General features: G+C 47.1%; 1 protein-coding gene across 26 annotated transcripts in view; it reads left to right on the top strand.

The window, feature by feature from the left end:
* The window catches only part of LOC105467114 (solute carrier family 25 member 48), an 80013-nt gene that overhangs the window by 9258 nt on the left and 44986 nt on the right, over window positions 1-25769 (top strand). For all 26 annotated transcript variants that reach the window (XM_071098419.1, XM_071098418.1, XM_071098413.1 and 23 more), the window contains exons 3-4: window positions 6686-6757; window positions 8812-9070. In XM_071098419.1, the coding sequence (XP_070954520.1) occupies window positions 6686-6757; window positions 8812-9070 (331 nt within the window). The remainder of the gene's footprint in view (window positions 1-6685; window positions 6758-8811; window positions 9071-25769) is intronic.

The raw sequence follows: 25769 nt of genomic DNA, 5'->3' as shown, positions 1-25769 counted from the left end.
CACATAGTGAGCTGAGCAAGTGGTGTGGTGCAGGTGCTGGGAGAGGCCCAGGGAGAATGGGATTGCAGAGTGTGCTAGGGGCCTTGCTGCCTGCCTCCTGCCAGCCCTGCACACCCAGGCCCTGGATCTCAGAGCCCACCAAGGAGGGCTGTGCAGCAAGTTCATGTCTGAAATGAACTTACTAGCCTATCAAGGCTGAGCCATGGCTGCCCAGAGTTAGGGCCCATGTCTGGACTCCCCAGGGCTGTCCAGAGCCAAGTCAGGTCCTCAGAAACCTTTCCTACCTCTGTGGTAGCTGCCCACTGAGCCCTCTACCCTCCACGAGAGCTGGCTGGTTACCTTGCCCAGGCCTGGCTTCCCTAGCCTGTGGCCTCTGATTCTCTCCTGTTCAGAATGCAGCTCAGCACAGAGCTGGGCACAGCCTCCCTGGATAAGCACCTGCTGAATGAGTGGCCATCTTGGACCTCAGCCAAGTTCAAGCTGCCTGCTGCATTCCTCTCCAGGGCTGGGCCTTGGGGAGACTTGGAGGACTCAGATGCACTCCCTAATGTCTCCATGAGAGTGCTGGTGTTCTTGGCGATTCTCACCCTCCCAAACTCACCTCAGTCATTCCCAGTGTGTCTCCTCCAGGGATCATTCAACAAACCAATTCACAGGAATGGGTCAGTGGGGAGGCAGCATGGCCAAGCCGGAAAGCATGGGCTTTGGAACCACACAGGCTCTAGGTGTGAATCCTGTGTTTGCCATTTCCTGCTTGTATAGCCTTCTGTTAAACATGATATGAATCCTTGGCTTACAGGGTCAGTATAAGATTATAAGCATTGTTTCTGGTACTCAGTAGGGATTCAAAATTGGTAGCTGCTATTTTTATCAACATCATTCAATATATGTTAAGTTTTGCTCAGTTACCACATCATGTGACAATGTCCGGGAAGATTTTCACCAAAGTTAGAGAATGTGTTTTCAATTCTCTGATTTAAATGGTATTTATAAATTTCTCTTTGGCGGTCAGTGGGACACCTCAAAAGATGAACAAGCATTCTCCAGGTGGCATGCTCAGTCACTGACCGTGGAACTGCCTGCCACAGGCCCAGCATCTCGGCAAGGAAAAGGGCTATTGTTTCTCTAAAACCCAGGCTGACTTAATATAAGTTGGTAACAAGTCACTGTTGGGTGTGAGAGATTTAATGATAAAAATTTGAGGGTATGGATTAGTTTCTTTGGGCTGCTGTAATAAACAACCACAAACTGGGTGGCTTAAAACAGTAGAAATTTATTTCCTCACAAGTCAGGAAACAGGAAGTTCAAAACTAAGGTGTTGGTGCCTTCTGGAGGCTCTGAGGGAGAACCTGCCACATGGTCCTCTACCAGCTTCCAGTGCCTGCTGCAGTGCTTGGCACTCCTTGGGCAGTGGCTCCGTAACTCTAGGCCCTGCCTGTCTTCATATAGCCTCCCCTCTGAGTCTCTGTGTGTCAGATCTCCCCGTCCTTCCTAAGGACACTAGCCATTGGATTTAGCACAATTTACAGGAGTGGAGCTCCCTGGCCACGGTTGCCTGAAAAGGCAGTCTCTCCCTTCTCTGCACTCTGCCCTGAAGCTCTGGAGGGAAGCCCTCCTGAGACATGACATCCAGTCTTTGTTCGGCCTGAGTGCCCCTGTTGCACTCCAGAACACCTTCTTTCCTTCCTTCTGGCTGATGTTTTCTCAACAGACCCTGCCCACCAAGAAAGGGCCAGGCAAGTCTGAATAACTGGAAATCCAATCCTGGCCTTATCACCTACTCTCCAGTGAGCTGGGCATAGCACTTAACCTTCCTGAGCCTTGGTTTCATTGTCTGTAAAGTGGGCAAGTAGCACTTCCCTGGTGGGGCTGTCGTGAAGATTGTTCACGGAGGTATTGAGGATACAGCAATGAGCGAGATGATGTTACTATCATGAATAGACAAGCTAGGGCGCAGGGAGGCAGACAGTCACTTTTCTGGGGTCCCAGAACTCACCCAGCTACAAGGCCTGTGCTGCTGACCCAGTGAAAGACTTCTTCCTGTGCCCTTGGCTACATGGTCTTAGGCTGAGGAGGCCTGGCTGGTACCTATGTCTGATGCAGTGTGGCTAGGTTTTCTAGTAAGGGCTTGGCTGCCTCTAGACCAGGAGTCCCCGACTCCCATACCACACCAGTACCAGTCTGTGGCCTGTTAGGAACTGGGCCGCACAGCAGGAGGTGAGCAGTGGGCAAGCGAGCATTACTGCCTGAGCTCTGCCTCCTATCAGATCAGTGGCAGCATTAGATTCTCAGAGGAGCACAAACCCTATTATGAACTGCGCATGTGAGGGATCTAGGTTGCCTGCTCTTTATGAGAATCTAATGCCTGATGATCTGATGGTTTCACCTCGAAACCATCACCCCACCCTGGTCTGTGGAAAAATTGTCTTCCACAAAACTGGGCCCTGGTGCCAAAAAGGTTGGGGACCACTCCTGTAGACCATTGGGACTGGACTGCAATGGACAGGCTTTGGGGTGGGGGGTGTCTGCCTCCTTCTCATGAACATCCCACTGGGGGTTCTTGTTTTGCTTCAGCATGCTCCCCACCATTCCAGGCTGCCCCCTCACTACCCAGTCCAGTCTGGGGCATGCATGTTGGCCCAGGACAGTCAGGGCATGGCCTGCTCTGCCAGACCAGGGGCAGGCCAGGCAGTGACTCAACTTGAAGCACTGAGGCTCCAGCCACCTCACCTCCTGACACTGAGCACTCATCCTTTTCTCCTTGCGTTTTCAGCTGTGGGGTGTTGAGAGCTTCCAATGGGAGGGACACCATGAACTGGAGTAGCATGAGATTCATAGCACCCATGACATGAAGCTCATAGTTTTCAGCTAAATATTGCATGAAGGGCCATGATCTTCAAGATGTATCCACTGCATTCACAGAATCCAGGGCCCCCATTCTCTATAAGGACCAAAGAAAGTGTCAGAGACCTGAGAAAACTGTATATAAGGAGAAAAGTACACAATCAAAATTAATGCTGCACTAAATATTTACAAAATATAACCTCATGTTAAATAGTCAAATGCAACTCAGCTTTCATAGAGGTTTATGTGGATGATATTAATATGGGAGGTACATTAAATATATACAATTATACTTAATTTTATCTTACTTGATACAATAGGAGCAGGTTTGCCAAAGTGAAAGAGTCCAAATCTAAGCAAGTCTTAAAATTGATTCTGCATAACCAGGAGAGATGAGAAAGAGAATGGCAAGATCATCCATTCTGTAGGCCCAAAATGAGGGCCCTGGACACCTCAGATTTGGAGATATTTTTCCTAATAACTAAAAGCACTGAAGCTGGGCTAGGGAACAAACTCTCTTCTCTCTTGTCTTTCATAGGTGTTCATTGAGTACATATTATATACCTAACACTATGTATAGGTCAGAGAACCCAACCCTCAGGGCAGTCACACCTGGTTAAGAGCTTGGACTGGACTTGTTTTGGTCTCAGTAGGCTACAGGTTGGTGGAAATAGCAGCCTCTGGGGTCCTGTGGAGTGAAAGACCTTGGGGATGAACCAAATGAGGGGGCCAGGTTCCTGGGGAAACCATGTGAGTCAGTGTGGTTGACTGAATGACGGTCCCCAGGCATGCCTGTGTCCTCATCCGTGGAACCTGTGAATGTCATCTTACACGGCAAAAGAAAACTTTGCAGGTATGATTATGTTAAGGATCTTGAGATGGGAGGATGACCCTGGATTATCAGGGAGGTTCTTAAATGTAATTACAAGTGTCCTTATAAGAGGGAGGTGGAGGGAGATTTAGATTTCTTCCTACAGAAGAGGAAGAAAACAATGTGATAACAGAAGCAGGGAGAGAAGGGGAGCCATGATGCTGGGGCTCTGGGAAAGGGGGTGAACCCCAAAAGCTGGGGGAGACAAGAAAACAGATTCTCCTCAAGAGCCTCCCGAGAGAGTGCTGCCCTGCCAGCACCCTGATCTTAGCCCACTGAGACCCATTTCAGATATCTGGTCTTAGAACTGTAATAGAATGCATTCATGCTGTTTTAAGCCATGAAGTTTGGGGTAATTTGTTACAGCAGCAACAGAAAACTAATGTAAGGAGTCAGTTGTGTTCATCTGTAAGATGGGACCAGTATCAGTGCCTTAGAGCATCTGTGGGATTTAATGAGGTCAGTTTTATATTCAGTTGTGTTCATCTGTAAGACGGGACCAGTATCCATGCCTTACAGCATCTGTGGGATTTAATGAGGTCAGTTTTATATGATGGTCAGTATGCAGTTGGTGCAATTAAATGACTTCTCCTGCTATCACTGGGGGCCCTAGAGACTTGGGCTTTGCTGCTGGCCTCAGTGCCAGCCTACCTGAGTGGTCAGCATGCCTGACAGACCTTTGTTCCATGGCTTTGAAATTATTCTGTGATCTAGGTTTGGCTCTCAGGTTGAGTTCCTTCATGTATTATTGGCTTGAGTGACTCAACCACTCAATTTTCTTAGCAGGAACTTGATTACTTGTTGCAGCGGGTGGGTGGTAGTCAAACATTCTGTGGATTCACTTTCCAGGGACAGCCCTGGGAGAGTGTTGGACCTCATGACAGCCTTACATGGGGCACAGAGAGACACCTGCACCCCTCCAACACCTCCTAAGTTACCACCTGGCCCAAGTCATTGTCCTGGTTGTGGACATCCCACACCGACATAGGCCTCTGTGGTTCTGCTCAACAAGAAGACCTTGAAGGCCCAGTTCTCATCTTGCTGCATCTTCCAGGGAGTCTCCCCCACCCAATTTAAAATTACCTTTTCCTTGTTATCAACCAGCTCTTCTTATCCTTGGTTTATTTTCCTCTATAGTACTTGTCTTCATCTAAAATATATATTTACTTGGGAATTACTTTTTATTGACCATCTTTTCTGACTCCACCAGATTGGAAGTTCCATGAGGGCAGACTCTGGTTTCTTTACTGCTGAATTCCCTGAGATTGGAATAGTGCCTCCAATAAAATAGGCCCTGAACAAATATTGGTTGAGTGAGTCAGTAAACACACTTCTCTGATTATGAAAGTAATACTTATGAACAGGGTGTGTACTATTTCCTATATTTTCCTATGGCTACATATGTTTATAAAACTATTTAAATGGGTGCTTCTCAAACTCTTGGCCATGTTATTAGCCATGGTCATAAACTCAGGGGAGGAGCAGGGTGAGAGCAAAGGTGGGTCCAATGAAGCTTTAGCCTTACATGTGACATTAATTTGTTGTTGTTGTTGTTTTTGAGAAAATGTATTTCCATATGAGTTGTATACTTTACATTAGTTTTAAACTACATAAACTACAAATAATGAAAGTAACATCTACTGATTGTAGGAAAGTTGGAAAATGCAGAAAAGTCCCATGCAGGAAAACATTGCCTGTGATCTTCAACTCTGAGATCACCATTTTAACTACATGTACCCTTCCAGGGCCTCCTCCACTTGTCCACAGAGCTGAGCTCAGGTGGTTTGTGTGAAGAGCTAGCCTGCTTTTCTGGGTCTCAGCCTCTCACTGCAAACTGGGCCGCATAGTATCTCCTCTTCGGTGGTCTCATGGCACCTTCGTGCACAGGCATGACATGCTGTGCATGCTGACAAAGTGTTTTGATGGAGAATTATAGGCTGCACATCTTAAAATAAGTGGAACCCTCTAAGGCTAGGGCAGGGGTACTCTTGAGTGGACTTACTCAGACCCTCTGTGCCAGTCAGCTGCTGCCCCTGGTCACCAAAGCCAGCCTCCATTAGAGGCCACCACACCTTAGCCATACAGTCCTTTTTCAGTCAGTGCAAAAGGACCACTGTGCCAGGGCTGTGCCCAGCTCTGGAGATGAAAGGAAAGTAACACAGGTGGTCCTACCCTAGTTGGGTGACCCAACATAAACCCTATGTAATCAAACACATAGGGCCACTCGACATTTCGACTCAGACCTAAAAGATGAGGAGGAGCTGGAGGAAGGGCCTTCCAGAAGTGGGGAACAGTAGGGGCAGCTGGATGGAGGCAGGAAAGAATTGCTGCTGCAGGGTCTGGGAACATGCAGCTCATGCAGGGCCCGGGGAGAGGAGATGGCACATGGGGTGAGAGACAGGTGCCTCCCAGTCTCAGGGAGAGTGCAGAATTTATCCTACATTTGATGGGAGGCCACTGGAGGCTTCATTGACCTTTGAAAATGATCAGTCTGCCTGTTGTATAAAGAGAAATGGAGGAAGTGAGGGAGAAGCAGGAGACCAGGGAGGGCTTCAGGCCATGTTTCTGGTGAGGATGAGGGATGAGGCCTAGGGTGGTGGTTCTAGGGACAAGAAGAGCAGGTCTCCCCCAAAGATATTTTGGAGGGGGCAGCAACAGACAGCAGATAGGGTAGAGTCCCAGTTTAGTTTTTATACTCAAGAGGCGGGGATCATACGATCATTCGGCACAACTAGCTGGCCTTTGCCATTCTTTCAGCAAAGCAGGCTTCTTTGCAATGAGTAAGTCTGAATGGGACACTAGAGGGAGGCAGTGCAAGCCAGAAACAGAGCACCAGCCTGGCCTGGACTGAAACCCAGACCCTTTGCTGGTGGGGGTCACTATGAGCAGGGCCTCTCCCTCCCAGCATCTTTGGAGCAGTGGGCTATGAGTGATCTCTGAGCCGATCCATGCCCTTGCCTCTCTCCACAGACTCGCCTGCAGGCCGGCGTCGGATACGGAAACACCTTCAGCTGCATTCGCATGGTGTACAGGAGGGAGAGCGTAAGTGCCTCTTGGGCGGGTGGAGTGATGCCTGCCTGGGACCCCACGGACTAGGGACCAGGGCCACAGCCCCACACCGGCTTGCAGGTGGGGACCTCTCATTCTGCTCTTCACACTCGGCTCGATTTTCCCTACTTCATCTCACACCATACCTCAAATATTACGTGTTACCTAAACTCACCCCTGCCACCTACCACAGCATAACTGAAGAAAAACTCTGGTTTTGTGTAACCACTATGGAGAAATCCTGAAGAATCTGGAGCCACAGTGTGGAAAATTCCTGCAAAAACAAGGTGGTCACTCAGTTTTTCACAAAGGAACAAGTGACTGGCAAACCGTGTGCTGATAGACCTCCCTTTATCTGGCCTGGCGGCAGTCAGGCACATCTGAGCCTAGACAGCAGAGTTTACCTGTGCCCAGGTTGCTTGAGACCGTGTGACCTGAGGTGTTCCTTTTCCAAAGGGAAAACTGAATGATACTTTGTAGAAGATATATCAGACTCCCTTCTTGAGAACTGGCATGTGCTCCAGGAACACTTTCTGAGGCCACTCTTTCTGGAATTTAGAATAAACTTTAAAATTTTGAATGAAATGACCTGATTTAAAGAAACCATCAGGTGGAACCCTGTCGCAGCCCTCTGACTTTTCTCCGAGTCACTGGAAATGCGGCCCCAATGTAGCCACTGTCTCCACCGGACTCCATCCCAACAAGTGCCCTGGGGCTCGGAAGCCTCCTGCAAGCACCTAGAGTTTTCCCACAGATGAAGTGTGTCTTGCATCAGGCTGTTGTTGTAACTCCCTTGATCGGCTGCTTTACAACTGGGGCGAGCACTGCAAGCCTAGCACTTGGTGTTCCCGGGTGATGTTGTGGGAGTCCACAGTCCCCTGAAAGTGGCTGTTGATTCTCCTTTTGGCACACATTCCTGACAGTGTCTGCCAGCCTGTGTCCCAGCTCCGGGGTTTTGGTGGGGACTGCGGGCGGTTTCTCTGAGGCATAGCAGCTCATGGCTAAGCCACATCCAAGTTATCTGAAGGATCTTGCGATGGAAGAACAGTATGAAGCAAGGTGTGTTCACATGTGTGTGTGCATACATGTGTGTATATATGCACGTGTGTGTGCATGTGCTGGTGTGTGTGAGGCACCCTGCCTCTGGCAGCCAGGGTACAGTGTGTGCAGCAAGGACTAGTGGGTTTGTGCACAGCCTGGAGTCTGCACAATAGCTTCCCAGTACTTTCTCACATTTGATTTGGCACGCGTGTGCTGCCCTGACTCCTCCAAGGGCCTGTGGAATTTTCCGGTTTTCCTCAGCACATCTGTGGTGTTCATCAAGAATGCCGTGTGGAAGGGACTGAACCCCAGCCTGCAGCACCGCCTCCTCAGCCTCCTGCAGCCTGTGTGTGCGCATCCTGTGTCCTTGTGTAACCCCTTCAGCTACTTCTGTCAGGAGACACCCATGCTGGTGGGCACTCATCTACAGGCTGGCCCAGGCACCCCTCAGGGATCTAGGGAACCCCTGTCTTATACTACAGGCTTAGTAGGCTGCCTATGTTGTAACTGCCTGTCAATTTGTTCCGCACCTCACTTTCCCCAGACTATGAGCTCAGTGAGGGCAGAGGCCGTTTCTTTCTTACGGTTGCTCCCCAGGGCCTGGCCCCTGGCCAGTGCCTGGAGAATGTTTTTACTGTGGTGTATGAGGTGGGGGCGTGTGGTGCTTGGCCAGCCCACTGCTCCTAAGGTCTCCTCAGGTTCCCCCGTGGCCACAGCCTGACTTTTTTCCAGCCCAAGATCACTGCCCCTCCCGGCACATGTGGGTTCCAGGCCAGGACACCACCCATAGGAAACAAAGCGGCTTGCAGAAGCCGGACTGTCATCAGAGCAAGGATGCCTGCCCCTGAGCAGCCCCCGACCCTCTGCCTCCTGTCGCATCAGCACCCTCTTCCCCTCTCTTCGTTGACACCTGGGCAGATGTGTCCAGTGGTGTTCCCTGCCATCCTGCAGGCCCTGCGACGGCAGCCCCGGGTCCTCACGCCTCTTCCTTCTGGGTTTCACTGCAGGTGTTTGGCTTCTTCAAGGGCATGTCCTTCCCCCTTGCCAGCATTGCCGTCTACAACTCCGTGGTGTTTGGGGTCTTCAGTAACACGCAGCGGTTCCTCAGCCAGCACCGCTGCAGGGAGCCCGAGGCCAGTCCTCCACGCACACTGTCGGACCTGCTCCTGGCCAGCATGGTGGCCGGTGTGGTCTCTGTCGGGCTGGGAGGGCCCGTGGACCTCATCAAGATCCGGTTGCAGATGCAGACACAACCGTTTCGGGACGGTAAGAGGCCAGGGGAGCACAGGCTGGTGTCTGGGACCTGTGGCCCTTTCTTGGTTTGTGGGATCTGGGACGTGGTTGTTAAAATCCTTTTATTGAGCAAGGCATCTACCTTGTCACCTGGTAGTCCGTAATTACAGGCATACCTCAGAGACAGGGGTTCGGTTCCAGACCACTGCAGTAAAGCAAATATCACAGTAAAAGTCACATGAACGTTTTGGTTCCCCAGTTCATTTAGTGTACTTCATGTAACACGTAATATCTGAGGTGTGGTGTGAGATGAAGTAGGGATGTACATAACTTTACTGTAGTCTAAGTGTGCAATGGCATTATGTTTTAAATATATATATATATTTTTATATATATATACACCTTAATTTAAAAATACTTTAGTACTAAAAATTATTGACAATTATCTGAGTCTTCAGTGAGTTGTAATCTTTCTGTCGGTGGAGGGTCTTGCCTCGAAGTTGATGGCTGCTGACTGGTCAGGGTTGTTGTTGCTGAAGGTTGGGGTGGGCTGTGGCAATTTCTTAACATAAGACAACAATGAAGTTTGCCACATCCATTGACTTCCTTTCACAAAAGTTATATCTATAGCATGAGATGCTGTTTGATGGCATTTTGCCCACAGTAGAACTTCTTTCAAAATTGGAGTCAATCCTCTCAAACCCTGCCGCTGCTTTATCAGCTAAGTTTATGGAATATTCTAAATCCTTTGTTGTCATTTCAACAACATTCACATTCACAGAATCTTCACCACTAGTAGACTTCATCTCAAGAAAAACTTTCTTTCTCATCCATAAGAAGTAACTCTTCATCTGTTAAATACTATCATGAGATTGCACCATTCAGCCCCATCTTCAGCCTCTACTTCTCATTCTAGTTCTCTTGCTTTTTCCACCACATCTGCAGTTCCTTCCTCCACGGAAGCCTTGAAGCTCTCAAAATTATCTGTGAGGGTTGGGGTCAAATTCTTCCAAACTCCTGTTAACATTGCTATCTTGACCTCCTCCCATGAACCCCAAATGCTCTTAAGAGCATCTAGAATGGTGAATTTTTTCCAGAAGGTTTTTCAATTTACTTGGTTCAAATACATCAGAAAAATCACTATCTATGGCAGCTATAGCCTTAAGAAATATATTTCTTAAATGATAAGGCTTGGAAGTCAAAATCACTCTTTGATTCACGGGCTGCAGAATGGATGCTGTGTTAGCAGGCCTGGAAACAACATTCATCTCCTTATACGTCTCCACCAGAACTCTTAGGTTATCAGATGCATTGTCAATGAGCAGTAATATTTTGAAAGGAATATTCTTTTCTGAGCAGTAGGTCTCAACAGCAGGCCTAAAATACTCAGGAAACCGTGTTGTAAACAGATGTGCTGTCATCCAGGCCTTGTTCCTTTTCTAGAACACGGAGAGCAGATTGATTATCATTCTTAAAGGCCCTAGGATTTTCAGAATGGTAAGTGAGCACTGGGTTCAACTTAAAGTCACTAGTTGCATTAGTCCCTAACAAGAGAGTCAGCCTGTCCTTTGAAACTTTGAAGCTAGGCATTGACGTCTCCTTTCTAGCTCTGAAAGTCCTGAAGTCATCTTTTTCCAATAGAAGGGTGTTTTGTCTACATTGAAAATGTGTTGCTGAGTATAGTCACGTTCATCAATTCTCTTAGCTAGATCTTCTGGATAAGTTGCTGCAGCCTCTACATCAGTACTTGTTGCTTTACCTTGCACTTTTATGTTATGGAGATGGCTTCTCTCCTTAAACCTCATGAACCAACCACTGCCAGCTTCAAACTTTTCTTCTGCAGCTTCCTCACCTCTCTCCACCTTCAGAGAATTGAGGAGAGTTAGGCCCTTGATCTGGATTAGGCTTTGGCTTAAGGGAAAGTTGTGACTGATTTGATGTTCTATCCAGACTACTCAAACTTTCTTCGTACCAGCAATAAGGATACTTCACTGTCTTATTATTTGTGTGTTCATTGGAGTAGTGCTTTTAATTTTCTTCCAGCATTTTTCCTTTGCATTCACAACCTGGTTAACTCTTGGGCAAAAGAGGCTTAGCTCTTTTGACCTGTCTCAGCTTTCAACATGCCTTCCTCACTAAGTTTAATCAGCTCTAGCTTTTGATTTAACGTGAGACACTATGAGTCTTCCTTTCACTTGAACACTTAGAGGCCATTGTAGGATTACAAATTGGCCTAATTTCAATATTGTTGTGTCTCAGCGAACAGGGCGGCCTGAGGAGAGGGAGAGAGATAGGGAATGGCTGGCTTGTTGGTGGAGCAGTCAGAATAGCGTGATTAAGCTGACTCTCTTATATGGATGCAGCTTGTTTTGCCCCAAAACAAGGACGTTAGTGACATCAAAGATCACAGATCATCATAACAGATATAATGATTACAACAAGGTTGAAAATATTGTGAGAATTATGAAAATGTGACACGGAGATATCAAGTGAGTACATGCTGTTAGAGAAATGGTGCCAATAGCATTGCTGGACTCAAGCTGGCCACAAACCTTCAATTTGTAAAAAATGAAATATCTGTGAAGTGAAATGAAGTGAAGTGCAATAAAACAAGGTGTGGTTTTAATACTATTTAATCTGAAGCAGTAACTGTCATTAAGTATTTGGTATGTGCCAGGTACTCGCTAGGACCTTTGCATATGTTCTCCTAATTCATCTTGTAACAATTCTGTGAGGCAGGTGCTGCTATCTCCATTTTACGGATGAGAAAACAGGCTCCCAGAGGTTAAAACAGTTACTCAAGAACACACGATTAGCCACTGGTGAGTGAGAGCCACCAGTGAGAGTGAGGCGTGGGAGGTTTCTGCAGGCAAATATTGCAGTACCCAGTGCAAAATGCTAAGGCCTGTTGTTCAAAAATTATGCCATATTTTACAATGGCAACAGCAAAGCATTAAGCCAAGCATGGGGCTTGGATGAACACACTGGTCTCATCCCCACGAAGCTAGCCCCAGCTGAGTTGGGACTCCTACGCATGTATGTCTCATCCAAAAGCCCAGCGTCCCAACCTCACCTGGCCCACATGCCAGGAAGTGCAGCAGGCAAGGCCTTGCTCCTGACCACCCATCTCCTGCCCTTACCTGCCCTTGCCTGTCCTTCAGCCCTTGCCTTTCCTGTTAGAGTTTCACTTCTTGTTGTGCGATGTAGCCATTTCTGCACCACAAACCTTATCTCTCGTTCCTCCTCACTGGGAAAGAGTTTTCTGCATCTTTCCTGGCAGTGGCTTTCCCAGAGGAGGGTAGAAAGAACAGGAAGGCACTTGCTGTGCGGAGCAGAGAGGGTGCCGGCTCTGGAGGAAGGATAGGCTTGCAGTGGCAGGAGACATATTTCAGTACCTTGAGGTACTTTGATTCTCAGCTCTACCACTCAGTTCCCTGTCTCCTCAGGTTAGATACTGCCCTTCCTGAGCCTCATGCTCCTTTTCTGTGTAATGGAAAGGCTGGGTCCATAGTCCTTTTATGTGTAATGGAAGAACTGGACCCAGAGTCCTTTCCTGTCACCTCAGACATCTGATGGGGCTGACAGTCTCCAGCTTGATCTTGGCCCTTGTGGAGAAGACTCCTTTCCCTGGCAACTTTCTAAGTAGTCCCTGTGTGACCTCTCTGCCTAGGGAGGCTGGGTTTCAGCATGTATCACAGCCAGAGCCCCAGCAGCTCACTCAGGAGCATCCCAGCCTAGCATCCCCTGCCCCAGCCCCGGAGCTGCCCAGGACAGGGTCTGCACATTCTCTAAGCATGGTGCTGCTGCTCCTTGCTGGGGCGCATGGAGGGCCTGAGGCCTGGCTGCCCCAAGGCTGTGTCTCACATGCCCCAAGGCCCATGGCCACTGCAGCACATGGGGAGATGCAGGAAAACAAATGGGGCCATCAGGGAGACACAGGACCGGCAGATCTTCACCTTCATCTTCAGCATATTGAGTCATGTCTTGGAACAATTCAATTTGACCCAAGGGTGGCGCTTCTGAGGAATGTTTGACCTTTGCTGTTCTGTCCCATCCCAGAGGCATAAGCAAAGATGTAGAGGAACGAAGGCTGTCATGAGCAGGCTGAGAACCCAGGCATCCAGGCCCCATGCTGGCTTTTTGCTCATCCTGACTGCCTCAGAAAAGCTTACCTTAGGGGAAAGGAAATCTCCATACGTCTTAAAACTGTTTGGGGTTCAGGTGTTGGAAAATGCTCAGCAATGAGGCTCTTTGACTGCTGGTAGCAGCCCTGCCTCCTTTACCACCCGGCACCTTGTCTCCGGAAGAGGAGGAAATGGGGCTAGGTTTGCGAGTAACTGTTTGCAAGTATCTGTTGTGGGCCCTCAGACAGCTTGGACACCAAGAGAGGTGTCTCCCAAGAAATACTTTCCTTAAGAAAGTCTGGGACATTTGAAGGTTTCTTGACAACATCTTGTTCTATCCTCTGTCCTGCCCACCTCCACCCCAGCTTTCCCTGTACAGTGTGCTAGAATGGTGTCATACCAGGCCCTGAGTGATAGGGGATCCTGAGGCCAGGCTAGAAGCATTGGGAGACTAGAGGAAGAATGGGAGGCAGTCAAGGGAGTGGCTGAACCCAAGCATGGCCTCCAAACAGGGTGCACAGCTCCTGGCCAGTGTTCGGGAGCTGAGCAGCCACCATTAGCAGCTGCCAATGTGACATGCTCACTGTGTGCCAGACACCATGTAAGGTACTGTCCACCCATCATCTTCTTTAATACCCACCATGACGGCATGAGGCAGATATGATTGCCATCTCTGTTCACTTATCTGCAAGACAATAGTTATGTACCTACTGGGTGCCAGGTGCAGGGCTATGTGCTGAGAATGCAGTGGTAAACAAAAGACTGCGTCCTGTCTCTGTTACAGTGCCGCATCCAGCTGAGAACCAGAGAGGAACTGGGTCCCTACAAACCGCGATGGTAGGGAAATAGAATGGGCTCTCAGGATGGGGTCAAGGAGGGCTTGGGAGCAGGGTGGGAGAAGGGCTAGGAGGAGAGCCTGGAGGTAGGGCTGTGCACCTGCCCAGGTAGTGCTAAGGGCCACTCAGGCCTGCCTTGTCTAGGCGTGGAAGCCTGGGACATGGCCTCCCTGGGGCCCTCCAGATCTCCGATCTGGGAAGTCAAGATCCTTAAAGGGCCCTGTCTTTTGGGTAAGCCTCTGAGTAGTGAGAACACAGGGACCCTGTCCCTCCACCATAGGAGGTGCTGACATGTCTCAGGATAGGTAAGATTCCCTGAGCCTCCTGTATGGCAATCTGCCCATGGCCTGTGGCCTCAGGTTGTTTATTCGTCTGCGGTGCCAGAAGGAAACCAGTTCTCTTAAATAAACCCCCGAGGCAGCAACAGAAAATGAACATGGGTTTGTTCTGTTCTTCCCTGTGTGCCAGGAGACCTGCCTTTTGGGAGCATGGAGAAGGCTCTTAGTAAAAGGCATGAGAGGTTTCTGTGGGCAAATATTTCTCAACCCTGCAAAGCTTTGAGTCCTTAGAGCCAGGGCTCATGGGCTTAGCACAAAGAGCAAAGACAAAGACAAAGATGGTTCACCGATTGAGTGGAGGGAGAGTAAAAGCCGAGATTGGAGGACCCACCTCTGCTGTGTCCCTACAAGTTTCTGTGATCTGGGCTGAATAAGAATGGTCTCGGCAGTAGTAGCTAAGTAGCCCATGTTTACTGAACCTTAATTGTATGCCAAGCACTATGCTAGGAGCTTGGCATGTGTTTAATATTTACAACAACCCAATTCCTGAAGATTTACTATGGAGAGACTGAGGCACAGAGAGGTTTCATACCCTGAGGTCCCTCCCTTAGTGGGAGGTGGAGGAGGTCTGATTCAGAGCCACTGTTGCCATCTCTGCTTTTGCCCCAGAATTTGTAGAAGCTGAGGTTATGACAATGTTGATAACATTGGGCCACCTGGGCCTTTGCAAAAAATTGTCGTGCACACAAATAGCTTCAAACTTTAGGGAGAAGTAGGCTGGGAGCATGTCTCCAAAATGACATTGTCCAAGTAATGGGCACAGCTTGTGGGTTCCAAGGGATGGGTGTGAATTCTGTGGCATTGGGCTGCCCCCTCTGATCTCCCTTGCCCTCAGTTGCTTGGAGGAAAGACTTTGGTGACAGCAGGTGCTGGACAGGATCAACTACTGGGGAAGGGAGGGGAGGCTGACAAAGAGTCGCCAGGCAGTGTTTTCTGCCAGGAATCCCTCCAGAAAATGAGAAGAAATGTGGTTTTCTTTCAGTTGCTCCTCAGAACCCTCTAGGCTAGAGATAGAAAAGTCAGAGACCCATCAGGACAGGGAGCTAACATACATGTAACCTCCTATATTCTCTTGCTGCTAATAAAGACATGCCTGAGACTGGGCAATTCATAAATAAAAGAGGTTTAATTGACTCACAGTTCCACATGGCTGGGGAGGCCTCACAAACACGGCGGAAGGTGAAGGAGGAGCAAAGTCACGTCTTATGTGGCAGCACACAAGAGAGTGTGTGCCAGGGAGCTCCTCTTTATAAAACCATCAGATCTCTTGAGACTTATCCACTATCATGAGAACAGCATGGGAAAGACCCCACCACCATGATTCAATTACTTCCTACCCGGTCCCTCCCATGACACATGGGAATTATGTGAACTACAATTCAAGGTGAGATTTGGGTAGAGACACAACCAAATCATATCACCTCCCTTGGCATTGCAGTAAATACAGAGTTTATTTGACACAAGGCCAGCCACACCACATGGGAGACAGAGTTATTCCTCAAATCAATCTCATAGGAGGCTTATAGGTTAGGGCTTTTTCAAAGGCAGTTTGTGGGAAGGGATGGAGATGGCTAGGCAATGGGTGCTTGCTGCTGATTGATTGGCATGCAATCATAGAGGTGCGGGAAATGGTCCTCCTATGCGTGTTGCTGCTTCTGGGTGGGGCCACAGGAGCAGGGTTGGTGGGTCCAGGAGCAGGGCTGGTGAGTTGGTGCCACTGGTGTCAGACATGCAAAAACCCTGAAAAGATATCTCAGAGGGCTAATCTTGGGTTTCACAATGCTGATTGCTCCTGCAGTGATGTTATTGGCAGGAGTAATTGGGGAAGTTGCATATCTGTGACCTCCAAAGTGATGGCTGGCAATCCTTTATGTCTATACCTTAGCAGAATTCAGGCTCCTCTCCTCCCTCTAGCCTGTTGACCTCTCATTACTTTTAGGGAAGGGCGATTATCATTTAAAGTATAAACTGAATGTCTGGCAAAGTTAGCTCAGCCTAAGCCAAGAAATAATCAAGGCAGCTTGAAGGATAAAGTCAAAAGGGGGGTTGGCTAGATTAGGTTGCCCCCACTGCCATAATTTTCTCACTGATCTAATTTTTGCAAAGGTAGTTTCATAAGTGAGAAGAGGTATCTGGGGAAGTGAATCCTCTCCCATTTTTCTTGAGAACACAGCTCTCCTAACCTATGTTTCATTTTTCCTATTTTGATTGAAACCTGGACACAGAACATATTTTACCTTCTGCCACATTCTGCTATTAGAAAAGCATAGTTCAAGCCTAATGTGACAGCTTCAGTGTCTGAGAGACAGCTGGGAGTAGTGGGGACTGTGGCAAGCTGGGCCCACATCCTGTCCAAGGGAGTGGCCACAACCCCACTTTAATTGAATGTTGCCCTGTGGCCTGATGTGCTTGGATCCTCCGATTTTTAAGAGAAGGCAAAAAGGTAGATTTTTATGTGAGATATTTTGGTTGGAATGATCATGTAATTCAATGAAAAACAAACAGAGCACTATATAACCCAAGGTTGTGTGAATTGCATAGAATGAGGCTGGGGATGGCTGCAGTCCTGTGGTCTGTGCCCTGGGTCAGGCCCAATCCATGTGTTGACTCTGCTCATGTGGGCATTGCTAGGCAGCCTTGGGCAGGGCTTGTGAGACTGATCAGGTTTTGTGGTTCTGCCTCAGGATTGCCAGTCCACTTCCAGGGTGATCCTATGTGATATGAGAGACAGCACTCACATATGGAAGCCAGGTGCCAAGAGGCCTCTGGCTTCTTCGCTTTGGGACATGTGACAGGTGGACTGGAGGCCACATTGAGGTGAGAGCCCAGCTCAGGTGGTTGGGGGACTGGCAAATATACAGCCAGTGTATATTCAGGCAGCCCCTCCTGATTGTCTGTTAGTGGTGATCCATGGTTGAAAATCTACAAGCTACAGAACATTGAAAGTAGAGGTAGAAAGTACCCATTCATGCAATTACAACCACTGGTAACACATTAATGTGTTTATTTTTCCATTCTGTATACATAGATTAAAGATTTTAAGAAGCTGTGATCATGCTATATGGACAATTTCATGTCCTGTTTTTAACTCAGCATTATAACAGAAACATTAACCATGTTATTAAAATAGCATATAAAATTTTTTAAGTAGATGGGCAATATTTAAAATGGATGTGCACTAGTCCATCAAATACACACGCATGCACACACACACAGACACACACACACTGAAAGGGTCTGTGTAGTATGGTAAGAATTAAGCTTCCAGAATTAGATTACCTGCTTCTAATTCTACTTCCACTGAATCCAAAAAAGGTTGGACAACTCACCTAATGTCACCTAGCCTCAGTTAACTCATCTGCAAAGCAGGCATGACAATAATAGCTACTTTATAGCTGGGATGCAATGAAGGCCTTAGTACAATGTCTGGCACATAGAAAATGTGAAATAAATGTTAGCTGTTAGTAAATGTATTATTTAACAATCTTCCTACTGGTGAATATTTAGGTTGTTTGCAGTTTTTCCTCTTTTAAAAATAGTGATGTGATCAGCGAATATATTCATAAAGAGTTCTCTTTATTTAGGGTTATTTCCCTAAATGTGTGGGCTCTTTGACTCATGAGTGGGTTAAGGGGTGTGGTCATTTTTAACATTCTTGGTACCTATTATGAAATTGTTATCCAGAAGAGCTTTACCAAATCATATAAGTGGCTGCTTACATTTAAACGGAATTTCCATTTGACGCTGACTGCCATTGCACAATAACCAGTAATTATGCCCTGTGTAAATGCTTCCAAATTAACAGAGGTATTCTCCTGGGGCCTCTGCCACTTGGCATGCAGGGAGACACTGGCCTGTGTTCAGTTGGATGTGCCTGTGACAGTAAGGCACCTGTGAAAAAACCCTTCCTTTTAAAATCACTGCCCTTTGCATGGGCATGAGCCTAACTAGGTGGCCTGTTGAGCCTGAGCTAGAAGTCAGGGCTGTGGCCCTGCAGACCAGTAGTCCCTCTGCTGCCTGAGCTATGTCCTTCCTAGAAGTTCATGGTTAATGACACTCACTCCTCCTCCATCTGGGAGTGTTTAGATCTGTGTTTCTATTAAAAGCCTAATTAATGTGCAGATCACAAAGCCCTCTACATAACAGAGGTCGGAGTTGGGAGGATCAGGGAAGGACCGAACATTAACTCTGTGCTGACTATCCTAGTCATTGCACCAGGCACAACTGGAGGCAAGAGGCTGAGTTTTACACCTGTTTGAGTTCACTGTAAATTGTTCATTCACAAGCATTTCCTGAGCCCCTGCTCTGAGGCAGGCACAGCGGGTAAAGAAGCATTGGAAGCCCCGGCCTTCAGGGTGCCCACAGTCTGGTGGGGAGCCAGATGTGTGCTTCAATGAGAAAGGCCTCATGAAAGGCTTTGGAACCCCTAACTCTGGCTTGGTGTATCAGGAAGCCTCCAGAAAGGAAGTGGCCATTGATCAGGTCTTTTAGTTCTACGTAGCATTTAGAGATGGAGACATGGGATGGAGAAGTGTTTTAACACTGTGGGAACAACATAGGGGAAGATTCTGTGGCAGGAAAATGTAGGCACATGGTGGGACAAGGGAGCCTTTGGGTAGCACAGACAAGCGATGCACAGATAGTGGGGGTTTTGAAAGATGCCGAGTGAGTTGGGAAGAACTTGGATTTCTTCACCGAGGATGGGCTTAGATTATATTCAGCAGGCAGTAAAGCACTTTGGACACCAGAATGATGCCATCAGAGTTGTGCTGGAGAAGAGGAAACTGGCCTCTGGAAGGGGTGGAAGAGTAGTGGGAATTGTAGAAGTGGGTAGATTGATTTGAAGGCTGCAGCCACAGACCCGGGGCCCTGGGCTTAGAAACAGAGATGGGTGGCAGATCCAGAGGCCCTGATGATATAGAAGCAGCAGGGCGAGCATTAGGCATAAGCAGGAGAGAGGTAAGTGTCAACAATGACTGAAGATCCCGAAGTTGGATGACAATGAGACAAGTGGAACCCCCGACACAGGGAATTAAGTAGCAAATGAAACATGTAAGACAGTTCTTGGCATGGAACAGGTAATCAATCAATGCTTACTGTGGCTGCTGCTGGAGGGGCAGGCTTGAGTGAGACGAGGATGAGTTTGGCCTGGTCTGTGTAGTGTGAGGTGCCTGTGAGACTACACCTGGAAGCATCAGGGCTGCGGGTAGAGGCACAAGTGCAATAGGCATAGAAGTGACAGTTGAGGTTGTGACATTAGATGCAAACACCAAGTGAGCTGCAAATAAGGCAGAGGATGGCAGCAAAAAGAAGACTTACTGAAGGAATTTGGGAAGGAACAGAGAGTTACAGTAACACTAATAACTGCAGTTAAAATTATCGAGCTCGTACCATGTATTGAGCTATACCACATTAATGCCTATTCCATTATCATCACAGCAACCCTATAAAATAGGCCCACTTATCATCTTTATTTTACAGATGAGAAAACCGAGGCTGAATTACATAATTTGTCCATGCTCACATAGCTGTCCCTTGGGGAGGTGGGGAATTACCCCAGGCCATGCAACTCTATGACCCCTAGAAACCGAGTCCTGAGAAATTGGTGTTACTGAAGTAGGAGGAAGGAGCATATGGAGGGGAAATGTGCTAAAGTTGGGGTGATGATGGGGACAAAGACAGAGGGCAATGGAGAAGGAAAAGGCATTCATTTCCAAGTTGGGAGAGAAGAAGAGAGAAAGTAAAAATGCAGAGAGATTCTTGAGGGCAAGTGGGAGGAAGTTGAGGGAATTGATGTCAGAAGACCTGGCTCCATCATACTGAAGATGATCTGGATAGAAAGGAATCAGAGCGTGGCCAAGATTTGAGGTGAAGAAGGTCCTAATTTCTGGACATGCTAAGAGCAGACAAGCTGGGCTGGATGGTAACAGCAGAGAGGGCCAGCTGAGAGGTGGGTCTCAGCAGGTGAGACCAAAAAGCCATCTGAGCACAGGAATCTGCATGGTGACAAAATAAGGCAAAAACATTTCTGCAGTTTCCCTGAGTCCTCAGAGATGCCTGCCTAGGAGGTCATCAGCTGTGGGGCTCTGAGGCCCTGAGTGCATCCATTTGTCTCTTTAGCAACATGGTTTTATTGCTCCTTTGAAGATGTGTGGCAACCAAGGAAAATATTCTTCTCCAGGCAGGTTGACCTTAGGAAGGAACAGCAGATTTTCCAAGACTTTCCCAGTACAGAGTAGGGGTTGTTGATGTTAAAATCCCTGAAGGGACACACAACCCTTGAAGATGAAAGCTTATGCAGAAAGGCAGGAACCCTTGGAGCATGAAAAGAACCCAAAAACCTGAAGACAACCCAGGCCTGTATAGCCTGGGCCTTCTTAAGTAGGCTGTGGGTTGCCAACAGCAAGTGAGAGCTGGAGCAATGGCAGCCCAGGAGTGAAGGGAGGAGGTCTGTGGAGAGGCCAAGCATATAGCCATGCAGTTCCAAAGAAGTCCTTGTTCTGAACGGTTTGACTAGTTAGAACCCTTTGAACAGTTTGTCCTTTTCAAACAGTTGTCCCACATGGTTACCAGACATTAACGGTAGTGCATAATACACCATTGTACAAATTACGTACATTGGTGACACATGTTTGTTTAAAGCAATTGACAACAGCAAGTATTGTCCTGGTTTCTGGACTTAACACCAGTATTGGTCATTCTTGGCCCCATGTGGGCAACAGTGATCTCCCTCAGTAGACTTGGCTGCAGGCCACAGCTGCCTGAAGTTGGCAGGTCCAGCACTTCCAGAATCCAGAGTCATATAAGGACAGGGTGATAAAAATAGGAATAAGAACTATTTGCCTTAAGTAAGGGACATTTGCATGGCATGCATTTTGGTAAAGTACATTTGTCAACATTCCCTTTTCACGTTCATAAAAGCCAAATAAGTTGGACAGGCCACTTATTCTCCCCCTTTCACAGATGATGAGGAAACTGAGACCCAGTGAGATTGAATCTCCTGCATGGGGTTGTGCATTAAATAGCAACTGAACAGGAATGCAAATCCAGGGCTCTTTCTATGAAAGCATCTGCCTATCTTGGGCCTCTCAGGTCATGAGGAAACTGCTGGACTCTTAGCAACAGGAACTAGGTAGGAGCTTCCCAGCTGGTAATATCCTGGGAAGTGATCTGAGGGGTCCACCAGCCTGCTCAAGCTCAAACCCAAACTGAGGATGTTACAGCCAGCCTGTCTGCTGGAGGATGTACAGCCACGTTACTGGATGCTTCCATCACATCTAAGCAGTGCTGTAGGTGGGACCCTGATTTTGGAATTTCCTTTAATATCTAAAGCCTCTGACCCAAGGATCAGTCAGGGCCAGCCTTTTGATGAATGCCAAGGGTGTGAGTCTTGGGAGTGCTGAGACCTGCCTAAGTCAGGTGCTCCATTGTCCATGGAGTAGATGCTGAGATATTTATGGAACTCGGGCCACAGTGTATGATTCCTGTCAACAGGAAACTCACCGCCACACTAAGGGCAAAACAACATGCTCACAAAACAGTAGCAACAGAGGCAAGCCATACTAGGGGGCACAGCCTCCGACATGGGCTGCGGGCCCCTTTTTCTAAGAGCGCCTTGTTAATATGGAAAATGTGGTCCAACCCACCAAACAGCAGCTGTACTTTTAAGTGTTAGTGGACTAAGAAAACAAATATGTCAAGAAGCTGCTATGGATGACTAGTATGTTTAAGTAAAATGTTATTGTGTTACCTGTGATAGCTCCTACACATATGAGAAAAATGGGCACATATGAATGTGTGAGACATTGTAGGAATTCTGTCAATGCATAATGCTCACGGATTCTGGGGTGCCTTGAAATGACTCCCACTGGCTGAGCCTTACTGGACATAGAACCCTTGTGAAAACCCGCACATCCCTGACTAGTGACCCACAGGTCCTCATTTGTGGATGGCTGATTTGTCAAGGATTTTCTGTAGAAAGTGGCCTGTTGAGAAATTGCATTGTGTTCCCGTCCCACCACCCACATACCCACACAGCAGAGGAGGCAGGGAGCACTTTCTCTTCCAGAGAGTGGCCAGGCCTTTGTGCTCCTGAGGGCCGGCACTGCTCCCCTCAGTGGCCAGCCATTGTGTTTCTGCTGGCCTTACTGTTTCCAAGGTCATGGCCCATTGAAGACATTGAATCGCATTGACTGAGAAAGGAAAATAAATGGAACATCTTTGTGTTTGTGTCTGAGGAAGGCACAGTGGCTTTCTGTGGCTGGGCCCCTGGGTTCTGGAAGAGGGGCAACAGTGGTAGATCTGGTGTCCCCAGTCTGTGTCCAGCCCAGCTCAGCCCTTCTGAAGTTGGATGTGCCCTAAGAGATGGCTGCGTTGGTACCTGTTAGGATTGGCGCAACCTGGACCTACAACCCGCACCCCCCAAAATAAAACTCCCTGTCGAAGCATCTACCTTCTAAGGGACCTCCCAGGCTAAACAGGAGGCCAGCAGTGAGGCACTAGCACTTCACAGAGACCTGCAGAGCCAGATAGCCATGGCCTGTAGGTTTAGGTGTGCTGGCCGGGTCTGAGTTGGACAAGGCAGGAGGCCTGGGCCCTCCTCCACGTCCTAGGGCAGCGGGTTGCTATTTTCATTGACTTTGAACATCTTGCTAGTCTTGGTTACATAGGTGCAGGGGGCCTGAGATGGCCCTAATTGAAGTTGGGAACACGAAGGAAATCACAGGCATCCTGAGTTTTTGAGGTATATAATCCATATCTATCCTAATAAAAGGTAGTATGCCCTTGATCTAGAGAGGCAGCAGTTTTTGAGGTACATAATCCATATCTATCCTAATAAAACGTAGTATCCCTTGATCTAGAGAGGCAGCAAAGGTTGGTCTCAAATGCAAAGCACTCATGATTTTAAAAAGATCAAAATTTGATTAATGTTTTTATCCTCATTACAGAATAAAAAATTCTAATTAGAGAAATTAAGTACACTTCACTTGAGAAGGAAATATACCTAATGCCAATCCTTTCACATATACGTGTACACCCTGAAGGTTTAGGAACAATGGACTGGGAGTTGGCAGTTCCCTGTAAGCTGTGTCCTGATCCGGCACCTCGTAGTCTTCCTCAGGTTCCTTGGACAAAGGACATGCAAGTTCACAGATCTCAGTTGTGCATATTTCCAAGATTGGCTTTCCAGTAACTTTCCAAATCAGCTTTTAAGAGTCATCAAAATTGGATTTTCACAAACTAAAATTGGTCCCATGGTATCAGAGTACCAAGAACTCTGATTCAGTGTTTTCCTGAGGCTGTCTGCCAAGTGTCCTGGCATCCGCCTGACTCTGCCACCCCCACAAGCCAGAGAGCACTTAGCACCACATGGGCCACTGGTGGAGATTTCTGCTGTTTTCCAGAAGAAGGCTCTTCTGTTTATTCCCTGTTTAGCAGCAGGGCTATCTTACACTGGTCATAGTTTTCTATGGCTCCTACTCTTGCCGTTGAATTGAAAATCAGTGTAAGTGATAAGTGCATCATCATGTTAGGTTGGTCTGACTTTGGGCCTCACAAATGGTGGTGGTGTGATGCATTTTTATCTCAGGTATATCTATGCATAGAATTATAATAACTACCTTTGATGACATTCTGCTCTGGTGGACCCAATATGAATCATGCATACCACTATTGTTAGTGCCAGTGCTGATAGACTTGTAAGTTATAACCAGTGCCCCAGAGCAAGGTTGCTTCTCAATGAATGACACCTCATGATATCACAGAGTTCTTTTACCTTGAAAATCAGGGGAGGATAGGTAGCCTGTGGAATCACTGCTCTCCCTAACTGGACTGTAAACAAAACAGTTTATTTCAAATATAAGAAGTCACTTCCACTGTAGAGTGTGATGACATAGGTGAATGCAATTGTAAAAACTTATTAGTCGTGCACTTGAGAGCTTTACCTTTTATTGAATAAAAAGTATACCTCAAAAAAAAAAACCTGATAAAAACAAGAATAAGAGGCCAGAGGAGGAGAACAGGGGCTTTTGAGAATGAGACTTAAGAATAGGGAGGAGGTCTAGCCAAGAATGCATGGCCACAATGTAGTAAGGAGATGTCAGACAAACTCCAAATCAGGAAAGCTCTATTAACAAGCAGAGGGGTCACATACTCTTAAAAAAAGTCAGTGTCACAAGAAACAAAGAAAGGCTATGGAAATGTTCCAGATTGAAGCACTGCATCCTGTCCTGGAGGGGAAAATGCTATAAAGAGCACCATGAAGATTAAATGACAATTTGATTATAGATGGTAGATTAAAGTACTGTCAATGTAGCTATATGAAACTGATAATTATGCTATAGTTATGTAAGACAATATCTCCATTCTTAGGAAATATGTTTCAACATATTTAGGGGTAAAGACCCATCAAGTATGTAACTCACCCAGAAATAGTTTAGAAAATAGTTATGTATGAATGTGTAAAAATACATCTATATGTACACACACACACACACACACACACACACACACTCCCTATTGCTTACCTTGGGAAGAAAAGAAGAAAAAGGATAGGTTTGGGTCTTGTTGCCAAAGTCAGTTCAAGGTTTGATAGGTGTTTTTCCAACATCTGTACCTCCACGCAAACACATTGTTATCAGAATCCCCTCTTTCAATCAATGATTCCTGAAAGCCACATCATACCCATAGCTGATTCATGAAAACCTTGACTCCTGGTCAGGTCACTGTTACCTGGAAATGAATGGGGCTTAGGCAAAGTTTAGACACTGGGACAATTACATTGATTCAGTTGAATTGAATGCACACGAGTGAGAAGGGAGGGAAGTGAAGAGAGTGGGAGAGAGAACTCACAAAAAATAAGCAAATGAGCAAAAAGGTTGGCAATGGATAAATCTGGGTAAATGGTATGTATGGGCATTCTTTATACTGTTTTGCTTTTTGTTCTTCTTTTGCAAATTTGGAATTATTTCCAAATAAAAAGTTTTTTCAAAAAAAATTGGGAATGAAGGCGCTAGAAAGAATTCCAAGAGCTTCACAGTATAAACTTGGGTCAGTTTGGAGTTGTGTCAGTATCCTGGTGATGGGAGTCACCGTGATAATTATACCACACTAACAGCCATAAATGGGTAATTCCAAAGCAATAAAAGCTAGATTGGTTATGTGGCAAACCTGGGAGAATGAGAGAGAATTTCCTTATTGCTTACTCTGCAGAGAAAAGGAAAACAGTACAGGAATTTTGTTGACAAGGCCAGTTGGAGGTTTGATGAGTGTTTTCCCAACATCTGTACTTTCAAACAAGCAGATTGTTATCAAGATCCTCTCCTTCAATCAGTAACTCCTGAAAGCCACTATTTACCCATAGTTGCTTCATGAAAACCTTGACTTCTGGGTCAAGTCAGTGTTACCTGGAGACGAAAGCAGTTCAGGCAAAGTT

Source organism: Macaca nemestrina, chromosome 6, assembly GCF_043159975.1.
Source record: "Macaca nemestrina isolate mMacNem1 chromosome 6, mMacNem.hap1, whole genome shotgun sequence".
In the NCBI taxonomy this organism is placed as follows: domain Eukaryota; kingdom Metazoa; phylum Chordata; class Mammalia; order Primates; family Cercopithecidae; genus Macaca; species Macaca nemestrina.
Note: the sequence above shows the minus strand (reverse complement) of the source record. Positions and strands in the feature narration are given on the sequence as shown.